The 11497-nt window shown below is 41.0% G+C and overlaps 2 protein-coding genes across 5 annotated transcripts; one reads left to right on the forward strand and one right to left on the reverse strand.

The window, feature by feature from the left end:
• Positions 1-7972: 7972 nt before the first annotated feature.
• LOC134177640 (uncharacterized) lies at positions 7973-9214 on the forward strand. The gene is made up of 3 exons (XM_062644414.1): positions 7973-8436; positions 8498-8698; positions 8767-9214. The coding sequence occupies exons 2-3, from the start codon at positions 8544-8546 to the stop codon at positions 9212-9214; spliced, it is 603 nt and encodes a 200-aa protein (XP_062500398.1). The 5' UTR covers positions 7973-8436; positions 8498-8543.
• A 95-nt stretch (positions 9215-9309) lies between these two features.
• Positions 9310-11497, reverse strand: LOC134177478 (uncharacterized). Of its 4 annotated transcripts, none has more exons than XM_062644260.1 (2): positions 11413-11497; positions 9310-11339 (listed from the first exon to the last, which is right to left on the reverse strand). In XM_062644260.1, exon 2 carries the CDS (start codon positions 10908-10910, stop codon positions 9405-9407), a length of 1506 nt encoding a protein of 501 aa, XP_062500244.1. In that variant the 5' UTR covers positions 10911-11339; positions 11413-11497; the 3' UTR covers positions 9310-9404. The 4 variants fall into 4 exon arrangements, with proteins under 4 accessions (XP_062500244.1, XP_062500246.1, XP_062500245.1 ...); XM_062644262.1 differs by lacking the exon at positions 11413-11497 and having other exon boundaries at positions 9310-11090; positions 11198-11387; XM_062644261.1 differs by lacking the exon at positions 11413-11497 and having other exon boundaries at positions 9310-11106; positions 11198-11387.

Raw genomic sequence — 11497 nt, forward strand, 5'->3', positions numbered from 1 at the left:
AAGATGACGTATTGGTGCAGACTCCGCCCCTTGCCCCACCCAAATGGCTGCTAGCTAGTTCTCAACTATAACTTTGTCTTACCTAAAGGTTGGCTGAAAGTGGACTCGCTACACAAAAGTATAGCAAAACAAAATAGAACGAGAGGCGACTTCATGATGAGTTGATCACGTGTGTGGGAGTGTCGATGTGTATACACAATCTACTGCGCATGACAGTTTGTCGACTCACCTAGAAGGACATACAGAAGAATACAGAAACCTGTTGACATGCTCAAACACAGTATAGCCGAATACAACGTCAGCAGGCTAAATTAATTTGTAGTCTAGATAATTCTAGATTATTCATGAGATCTGCTCGTTGTTTGAAGCCCCGCGTGCAAGAAGAAATGGCCGTGCAGTACCTGGTCCGGCTCTAAGAGACAGTGTACATGGAGATGACCATGCAGAAAGACAAAGATAACGAGGACGCCGCGAGCTAGAACTAGATAGACACTTTATTACAGTGGCTCCACCCACATTCGATCGGTTTTGCCAAGAACAACAGGGAGTGTTTTTGATGCAACCAAGAGATGCTACAAAGTGTTTGAACACAAAGATGGTGATTCTAATCATTTCTAGACTATGAACTGTTTCTGCAGCTGCATGTCTTTTAGCTAGCTAGTCAATGCAGACGATGAAAAAGCTCTCTAGCGAGTACAGAGGACTTGATTAATCACTAGAAGCAATAAACAGCGTTGTCTTGCTGCTTGAGAGTCAACTAAATTCTAGGCAACGCGACATTGTCTCGCTTCAAAACAATATGGGTGTCCCATAAAGATGGCGCAACCCGCCCCTTTTCCGTCGTCTGTAGAGAGGAAAAGCACAAAGCGGCGTTCTTGGCTCCAACATTGTAGGTAGAAGAAATGTGTCCCCTTGACTGAATACCCAAGCCATGATTAAGACGCTTTGTTCAAGGAGAACTAGCAGCTGTCCCATATTAGATGGTTTGTCCTATATTGGAGAATGAGACCCTTTCTCGAGAGAGAGCTTGTAGCGGTACAAAAATTAAATCGATTAGCTTGAATCTAACAGAAATGATTTATGTATGATCAGTCTTTACTTTGATATAAAAATCAGAGAGGTAGCTTGCTTAAGCTTTGTGCCAGTGTCCATGTATATAGAGAACGTCCCATATAGACCCAGGAATCTACACTTGAGCTCCTCTTTCGAAAAACGTTACAGTGGCGTAGGAAGATGTTCACGAGCGGGGGGGGGGGGGGGGCTGTACCGTGGATGTCATCATGAGCAAAAACTACCTCGCTTGCCAGCCCGTAAACAGATTTGCAAAAGTCAGTAGCACAAAAATTTCAATTCCTACAGTAAGCGAGGCGGCTCTAGCCCCCAGCCCCCGTTCCTACGCCGGTGGTCATAGTTCAGCGCTGATGCTAGAGCTGTACGCCAGGACTGAAAGTTATGTAGGTGGTAGAGGATCGAGGTGTGAAGTGACTCTAACTAGAATTCTCAGGCAGTGGCGTGGCTATGTGGGGACGTGGGGGCACATGCAGGCCTCCAAAATGTGTCTATAATAACGACATATAAACTTGTAATATACCGTTACGATTGCTCAGGTGTATACGCTACTAGATCAATGTTTTCCTAACTACAGTGCATGTGGTAACAATGGTTGTAGTGGGATCTAGACGGGATGCTATTAAATGACAGTGGAATCTAAGATGTTCTATAGTATACAGTGGTGTTATATATTACAGGATGGTATATCTAGGTCAACCGACTATTGTGACGGTCGACTCTTCAATTAATGTATACATAGACATACATACATTTTTTTCTGTTTGCATTGGAGGAAGAGAGGGAACTCCCAGCAAAAAATATAGTGGCTGCGTTTAGGCATATCATGAATGAGAATGAAATACTAGCTACTGGAGACCACTTGCAGAAAGAAAGGAGTTGTTAATGTGACAATGGTATCTAGCTTTATTGATGTATGTGTGATTGCAGTTAATGTAACCGATTTGTACTAAGCCTTAGAGTGGCAAAGAATACCGTCAGGCTTGGCGGTTTCATTGTATCCGCTTAGCCATATCACGTGTGTTAAAATTGGCTTATATACTTTCAGCCAGCTATGTTTTGTATATATAGAAGAATAAATACTATATATAGAAGAATGCAAAACAACCACAGGCAGACTGACTTTTTACCAAAACAATGATTATTGATAATTAGCAGGGTAGCACAATTGTTATAGAACATTTTAAGAATTCAGTGGGAGATTTGTTTCTATACTCTAGAGGCTATCCACAGGAAGAAAGAATCTCCAATCATTTTTAGCGGTATCAGTGTGGAAAATAATGGTAGGACATAGGACAACGTCCAACCAAATGTGTTGTTTGTCCAACCAAATACTGCACCAGTGTTGGGACGTGTTTGGACAAACATTCACGCGTACGCATGTATGATAGTGTAAGCCTTGTCTCCTAACACGTGATGGCCTTTCCAATGATGTAACTGTTACTTTCATGACCTTAGGTGCCTCCTAGCATGCTTTATCCAGAGAAAACCTCAACTGCCTTTAACGCCATTTTCCCTTGGAAGTTGGTTATCAAAAATTACATGCAAAATGGCTGCAGTAGGGGCGGCACTTAATTAGACATTAAACAACCACCATACAAGAATGTCCTACCAAGGCTCAGTCTGTCCAAGCCAAAATAATTTGCTACTTTTCACATTGGGTATTTGTATTTTTTTGTTTCAGTTGTTTGTCTCTGTGATGCAAGCAACGGCGGAGTCTCTCTAACGTTTTGGAAAGGGCCATATGTAGTTGTAAATACTACGGTTACCGCTGAGTGTTCTGTCAATGCGTCTTCTGTCAATGCGTCGTCAAGACCAGAGTTATCTGTTATGTGGATGAAAGACAACCGTCACATTTGCAGCAATACCAAAGTGCTTCGGTTGAAGAGCAGATTTGATTGTTTTGAAAGCATATTAATTATACGGAATGCCGATTACCATGATGCAGGGGATTACTCCTGTGCCGTTCCAGATGTGGGAATATCGCCTAAATTCGTATTGCACGTTTCTCCACCTTTGGGGACACGCGCCGACGGTAAGATAGCAATAACATGTCATGTTGTTACCTGCATAATTAATATAGTACGTACTTATATGTTATACAATCACATTGGTTTGAATTTGGATGCTATCTATAAGATACTTGTTGGTAAAACGTTGTAAAGTGAATAGGAAAGATTTACAACAAAACGACCGTATTTATACTCGATTAGAGCAGATGCAAATGAAGCTATTCCGACCAATAGACGAGAAGTGGTGTCATTACCGACCAATAGAAGAACGTGCTGTCATCCTAGGGCTCCACCTCTCTTTGTTTGGTAGCTGCTAACGAGAATTCAGCCATCGGGCGTCCGTCCTGTACATGGTGTTTAGTTCTTCGCTTTACATAAGCGTTTAGCACATAAAAACAGCGCCTAGTCTACATTTGCACGTGCATGTTTTTCCCAGGCGGCGATTCAGGCTCCATGGGGTACGTTCATGTGGCTGTACTTGTAACATTTTGCTTGTTCTACGGTGTTTCTGCTTCTGCACAGTGGTTCTGCAGTCTGAAAGTTTCAATTTTCTGTGTGCTTGGCTGAGCTGCCGCGGTGTTGTTTCAAAATCACTAAAATTTGGCGCTTTAAGTGAATTTGCGAAGGGGAACGTGCATTGTCCATGACAGCGCGTCTTTTTTTCGGACGAAGCGACTGACCTGTAAGTACGAAAAGTCTGTAAACGCTTTGCAGTTTGTTTAGCTAAACGGATGCATTGGAAACCTTAGTTGAGTTGAGACGAGTGGGTTGGGTTAAAACCCCGGTATGCAAAACATTATCACGTGACAAGATATACACCGGCCGAGCGTTTAGCACTGTAATGTACTTCTCTATTCATTATATACGTCAATTTGATTTGTTTGAAACTAGGCCAAGGTACGCAATAGGCTTTTAATTAGTAATACGTTAAGACCTGATTGATAGAGATCAAGTTGGCAATGTTTTTTTGTATACAATTATGGTGTATACCGCTTGTTTGAACTATTTTACACAGTTTCGAGCAATGTTATTAGTTTTACCGCGGATTTTCTCATGCTAAAAACCAAACGAGGTTACCAGTATACTCACAACTATACAAAAGAAATAATTAATTAACCATTACAGTTAAGTGAAATAACTTGTTTGACAAGCAAAGTAGTGTTTTCAATCAACAACTTAATTTTTAAGCAAATTTGTATAAACTAACGTTGATAGTTTGCATGCTGTAACTGTAGAAGAAATAGTTGATTAGTGCATGTAGGTCGAGTTTAGGCTGAAATGTTATTTATGCTAGTATATACTAGTATACAGAAGCATGTCGTTTATGGTTACTATTTTGTATGCATGTAAAGACGTCGTTTTTGTTTACTTTTAATTATCTACTTGCATTGTTATGTTTTTTTAGTGCTCTTGTTTTTACTGCATGTAAGAAAGTTGCATACGTGTATATATCTGTTCTACTTGTACTGTAGAAGTCAACGCAACTTCTCAGATTTCCGTTAGTAAACAGAGCGCTTGGAATAGTGCGACACTTGGTAGCAATAGTCCTAACCATAAATCTACAATTTTATTAACAACAGTGATATCTTCGAGTTCTGAAATGTTTGTCACTGAGATGTTTTATGAATCTACTTACAATGGAACTGTGGAAGTTGATGACAATAATTTGAGCATTAAAGTTGAAAAATCTTCTCCGTCTTCAACAGTGTTGCATTTATTTATAAGCTTACTCGTTAGTCTTACTGTTGATATTGTATTGGTATTGGGGATTGTCGCAGTATGTCGGAGTCGTCATTCACGTATTCGATCCAAGATGAAGGACCGTGTAGAGGAAACCAGAGACAGAGTGAGTGATGTGAAGTCTGGTGAGGAAGTATTACAACTGTCTCACGCACAAGTTAACGTTGCTGAAGTTTTTGACAAAGCTACATATACGACTGCAACTGTCATCAGCAACAGCGTTTCTAAAACAATGGAATTGACAGGAGCGAACACAAAGGTATTTCAAAAAGGAGATAATTTGCATACATTTTGTTAACGTAAGGTTTCATTTCTGTTGTATTTTTGTTTTAGAAAGTTCACCTTCATTCATACATCAACATGCTGAGAGTACGCATTGGCCGCAAAGGAGGGAGAGCTCGCTCCGGAGATCTGGAATTGTTTGCTCCGGCAAGAGCTTTAATTATCAGATCTACTTTGATTATTCGCAATTACATTGAAGACTCGAGTCTGCTTGCCGCGAATTCGTTCATTTTTAGTTCAGTTTTGTCTCTGGAGCCTCATGGACAACAGTTTGATCAAGCTATACAGCTGAGGTTTCCCTTTACGGCTGTGGGTGATTGGAATTTAAGACTATTGAGGGCAGACTGCGGTGATTCCGAAGTACCAAACAAGTGGAATACAGTTCTGGAGTACAACACGGCTACGGGAGAAATAAAGCCAACTACTACGGATTGTTCGTACGACTTTGAGAACAGTACGCTGAACGTTACACACTTCTGTCGATACTGCTGGGTGGGTGACCCAATCTACAACTCAAAGAATGGTCGCAAGAGAATGTATTGCTCGGTGTTTGGATATCAGCCTTACGCAAATCAAAACAACTGGGTGTTCTTCGTCTTGATTCACGATGGCTGCCGTGATATATTTGAAGTTCGTGTAAATATTGAAATAATCGTTGTTCTATTTCTATTGATGTAGCCATACTCTTTAGGAAGTCAAAAGGCATGAATCGCAGAAAATAAATTCGCCTAGTTTGTTTGACGGTCCAGAAGGGCTGGAGATTGATAACAAAGGAGATTTAGTGTTTGAAGTCAAAGGAAATCCGTGGCACATTAATAAGCCTGTTCAAGTACGCATATCGTCTCATTAATAAATATTACTGCAGTATTAACTATATATGTATACATCGTTTTGTTTCTTATAAGTCCTTGCCATCAGAGAAATTGTGGAAGGAATGGCAGAAAAACAAAACTCGATTTTACTTTACTGCCAGTCTTCGTTCTGATTCGATTGACCGTGTCAAGCCTATAGAGATTGAGCTCAGTGCATGCCAAGGTTGTGAACACACTGTTCTGGTTGTGAGCCCTCCGGTCAGCTCTTCGGTCATGGTTTTTCCGAGAGTAAGGTGTCTTGTTAATTGAGAAAAGAAACGTTTATTGTAGTGTATATGTCAAACTTGCATAAAATATTGCTGTTTACTGTATATGTCTTTGCAGACTACCAGAATGCAGGAGACGTTACCGAGCATTTCGTCGGGTCAGACTCATCACATCTAGAAGTAGACTTTACATAGATAGAGTTCATTTGTAATTACTCCATAGAAAGCGGAGTGAGTGGTTTTGGTGATGTTCATTCGTTGGAGTCTGTGACCAGTCCGATTGCTAAGGTACTTAATATTGACTGTATTGCTATTTACGTAACCCAATTGAATGCTAATTTTATGATGTTCTTTTCCGTAGGTTCCGGCCACTAAAAGTAAAGATACTAAAAGTGGTGTAGCAAGTCAAATTGCAGATGAACGTTCTGAGTCCAGCAGTGTTCAAACTACAACCATAAATTACACGTACCATATACAAAGATGTGATGCCGTAATAGCTGGAGACAAAGGAAGTGTTGCTAAGGTGCTATTACTCGCACATTTATTTGTTATATTGCTGCTTAGATTCACTGATTTGTTATTAGACGTCGACTTCGTTACACCTAAAACCGCCGATTTCGGAGCCTCAGCATACTGCTGCTACAGGAACCCATGTTACGCATACGCAGCAGTGTCTTGATGCTACCCCGGCTGAAAGTGAACAGAGAAACGAGAGAAGCTACAACAAGAATTACAATGTTTTGTTTGAGAGCAAGAAAGGTGGAGCCAGGGTGACGTATGTTTGAAACGTGTGATATAGTGTGCATACTGTAGTGGACAAATTTGATGTATGTAGTAGTCTAGCTGTAGTCTGGTATTAATTATGCTCGAAGTGCCTTATAATAGAATCACTGTATTTGTGACTACAGTCACAATTATAGATTTATGAGCCAAGATGCTGATCACTACAACAAAACATTTTGCCACGTAATTATAGTAAACACTTACAAATCGGCTATATATATATATATATATATATATATATAGTAGCAACTATTTAAATTTTCTTTTAAAAGTACTAATTAAGAAGTCTAATTAAGGTTTATGTCAAAAAGCTAAATTTGGGCTATACTTAAGAAACCTGGAAATTTACAAAGAACAAAGCAGGCAAGTATCCGCACTCCAAACACATGTATCCTTTCCAGACGATTAGCTAATTTTGAAATTGATATTATCATTCAAATGTTGAACATGTAGGGAAAGGCAAAAACCGTACGCAACGAATTGACTTTGAAAAGAAACGAACGCTCACGCACGAAGCGGTGGGTTCGATCGAACGCCCAAAATCTTCCCCACCTTAGTAGCGTCGCCCCAGACGCAGTGTGGATTGCAGCCCCGGATGTGCTGCCATCACCACAACGTCTGGTCTGGTACCGCCTTTCTGGGCGGGAGTAAGTATGTAATCTAATTCTTCAGCGCTTGTTATACTAATGTTATTAGCTAGGAACTGAGCTTTCGATTAGACTTTGACGTTGTTCTAGCCTCTGTGCTGGTCGATATTGCGATTTTAGGCCATTGTCAAGCGTTAGTAAGAGATTGTAGCGTATCCGGAGCTGCAATTCACACTGCGTCTGGGGCGAGGCTACACCTTAGAAGGTGTGAATAGGTGCTCCTCTCATTATAGCAATCATATGCACGATGCATGTGTTAGTCTCGCGTGGCCAAACCCCTCCCCTTCTTGATATCTACCGGCGGGAAATGAAATTGCACACAAGTAGTGGTGGCCACCGACTTCCGGGTGGCAGATAATAGACCTTTTCACAGGGCGTGGCACCAACAACGTCATCACCTACCGCGGCGTCAATTTGGTTCGCTTTTGATGCATTGGCGTTTGCTAACCGCGTGAGTCTAGAGCCAAAGCAACAATTTTTCTTTTCGAACTTTATTCGGTGCGTATAGCGATGCATCGAATTAGGTGAGGCCTCATTAAGACTCGGCTCTTGTGTGTTTTGCGTGTTTTACGGTGATGAACAACCTCTTTCTGATCTCTTTCGTGACTCTGCCGCGTCATTTTGAGTGATGATTTAACATTGAGACTTGACAGACGTCAAATGCAGGTACAAACGTGCGTACGTAATCTATGATGCGTGTTCTGTGTGGTACGCACTTACCAAATGGTTTGGTTTGTACCTCCTGAATACTTCCTAGAAAGTGCATCGTTTAGGGAATGTCTGACGTGAAGAGGAAGTCTTTAGACAAGTCTGGAGGTACTGAGAGGTAAGAAAAGAATGCATGATTTCATCATGAGGTAATGTCCTCAGCTGTGGCTGTCATATAGATAAACCAGTCACTCAGTGTTGCTGTACTGTGTTTACTTTTCCGTCATGTCGTTTTCCAAAGTGCTCGTAGATTCAGTGTTTGGCAAGAGTCCCGAGATGTGTACAAAAAGAGATCTTTGTATGTTCTTACAACGACATCGTACTATTGCCAGTGACCTTGCTCTTTCAACAACTGGAACAAAGTCTATTCTTATTGAAAGGTGAGATAACTAACAATGCATGTGCTTGTTTGCCACTATTGCTTGACTAGTTTTAATTCTGTGTACAGAGTCACGAATGCCATCAAACAAGGAATGTACCTGCTAGAAGATTCTAGTGAAGAGGCAGAACAAGAGTGTGTTTTTGGACTGCCTGATTGTGCTTCAGATGGTTGGCAGAATCAGATGGAGGAAATACACATGGTCTGCCCAGTAGTAACAATAGCTAGCATATTACACCACATGCGACCAGCAACAGGCGTGTCATCAATTCAGGCCGCTGCATTCAGAAGTCTGACAGAAGGTCATACCGTGTGGAAGTCTGGTCATGTCATTGAGATGGTCCTCATTACAACTCAGTTTGCCTATACTTGGATGAAGTTCAAAGTGCTAGCTACAATGAAACAAGAGATCAGGAGAGTATGCATCGCCTTTGAGAAACGTAGCCACAACATCAAATTTGCACATTGCACTTGTCCTGCTGGTCTAGTAGCAAGTAGCAAGGTAGCAAGTAGATAGAGTTCTGTTTGTACTATTAATGTTGTAATGATTGAAAATGAAATTGAACAGCAAGTGGTAGTGTGATGTATTCTGGAACATGTGACACACAAGAGTACAGAATTATAACAAAAGCCAATATATTTACTTTTCCAAACAAAACTTAATATCATGACACTAATTAATATTAATCTACCCTACAAAATTAAATCTACCGTACAAGAGGTGGATGCAAATTCGTTAGATACGAACATACAGTAAATACCTTATCTAAAAGATCCATACTTGAACTAAGTGTTATGCCTTGTAAAATTCTATAGTTCTTTATCCGTCTGATCACCCTTTCTACATCGATTCTAAGAGACGCCACTTGCCGGCATTTAATGACTTGCTCCTCGGCAAACTGACCTCCTCCTTTTAGAAAAGGAGGTAGCACAAGAGATGCCCCAACGTCCATGAGAATGTCGGCAATAATAAATCCTTTGTCTGCCATGACTTGGTCTCCAGGCACCAATTTATTAAGAAAACCAGACTGCTTGGTAAGTTCCCTGTCTGATATAGCACCAGTAAATAGTCGTGACACAAACATGACATGACCACATGGCGATATTGCAACCAATGCTTTCACAGTGTGGTGGTGTTTGTAACTGGAGAAGAAAGCTGATTGCAAACCCCTATCTGAAGGACGTTCTGTAAAAAGCTCTGTTGCATCAATGATGCAGGTGGTTTTTGGAAAAGCCTCTCTAAATGACTGCGGTAAACTTCGACGTAGAGTGTCCCTTGGCAACCACCAGTCAACGTCATTCAAATGGCAATAGAGAAAGTTTATCCATGTGACAAAAATATTATGAACTTGAGAAAGAGAGAAGCCAAACCTGTAGCTAAGGTCTTTCATCTCTAGCCCCAAACGAAGACGAACCATTGTCAGAAAAAACTCATTTAGAGGTGAAAGAGAACGAGGTTTTGCTGATTTACTCTCTGTAAATGCTGTATGTCTCTGTGACCAATATTTCAGTGAAGTGGCAGCATACTCTAACGACTTGAAAAAACCCTTGAAATCATTGTAGCTGCGAAATCCTGTATAAAACAACGTCTTTTCATCATTATCTTGAATTGCCTCAACCCTCCAATTCTCGCCACTAGACATTTGCTGTTCAAGTAATTTGATACAGTTTTCTTTTTCCTTTAATTCCTCCTGCAGCTCAAAACACGATGCACAGTCAGAGTGAGGCTCAACATCAATACTTAGACTGTGAAACATGTCTTCAAAGTCTTCTGCAACATCCGCATCTCTGTCTTCATGTTCCCGTATTGGGGAAATAAGACTTAGAGACCGCCTGCATGCTGCAACGTTCTTCTTAGGAGTAGAAGATTTAGGCCTTCTTGGTCTTGAAATAACTCTTGCAGCAAGCCTTTTCAAAGGAGGAGTTTGTTTTGATGGTGACCATGTAAAAGAAGCTCTAACTCTGGATCGCTTTATTGCAGCAACAGAAAAAGGTGGCTTTGTCTTGGACAGTGTTGGTATTACTCCTGTTGTTGATTTGGTTCCACGAGCAAAATGCCTACCACATACCCTGGCATTGGTCGAGACATCATCAAGTCCTAATTGTTCTAACCACTTCTGACGTTCCTCTTCATTTGAAGGAAATCTGAAAAACTTCAAATATTTCCCCTTGGCAGATACATTGGTACATCCAGGAACACAGCAAATAACCATGATAGAACGGCAATTACACACTCCAAAAAATAAAACACAGTACAGCAACACTGAGTGACTGGTTTATTTATATGACAGCCACAGCTGAGGACATTACCTCATGATGAAATCATGCATCTCTTCTTACCTCTCAGTACCTCCAGACTTGTCTAAAGACTTCCTCTTCACGTCAGACATTCCCTAAACGATGCACTTTCTAGGAAGTATTCAGGAGGTACAAACCAAACCATTTGGTAAGTGCGTACCACACAGAACACGCATCATAGATTACGTACGCACGTTTGTACCTGCATTTGACGTCTGTCAAGTCTCAATGTTAAATCATCACTCAAAATGACGCGGCAGAGTCACGAAAGAGATCAGAAAGAGGTTGTTCATCACCGTAAAACACGCAAAACACACAAGAGCCGAGTCTTAATGAGGCCTCACCTAATTCGATGCATCGCTATACGCACCGAATAAAGTTCGAAAAGAAAAATTGTTACTTTGGCTCTAGACTCACGCGGTTAGCAAACGCCAATGCATCAAAAGCGAACCAAATTGACGCCGCGGTAGGTGATGACGTTGTTGGTGCCACGCCCTGTGAA

This window comes from Corticium candelabrum, chromosome 3, assembly GCF_963422355.1.
Source record: "Corticium candelabrum chromosome 3, ooCorCand1.1, whole genome shotgun sequence".
Classification (NCBI taxonomy): Eukaryota; Metazoa; Porifera; class Homoscleromorpha; order Homosclerophorida; family Plakinidae; genus Corticium; species Corticium candelabrum.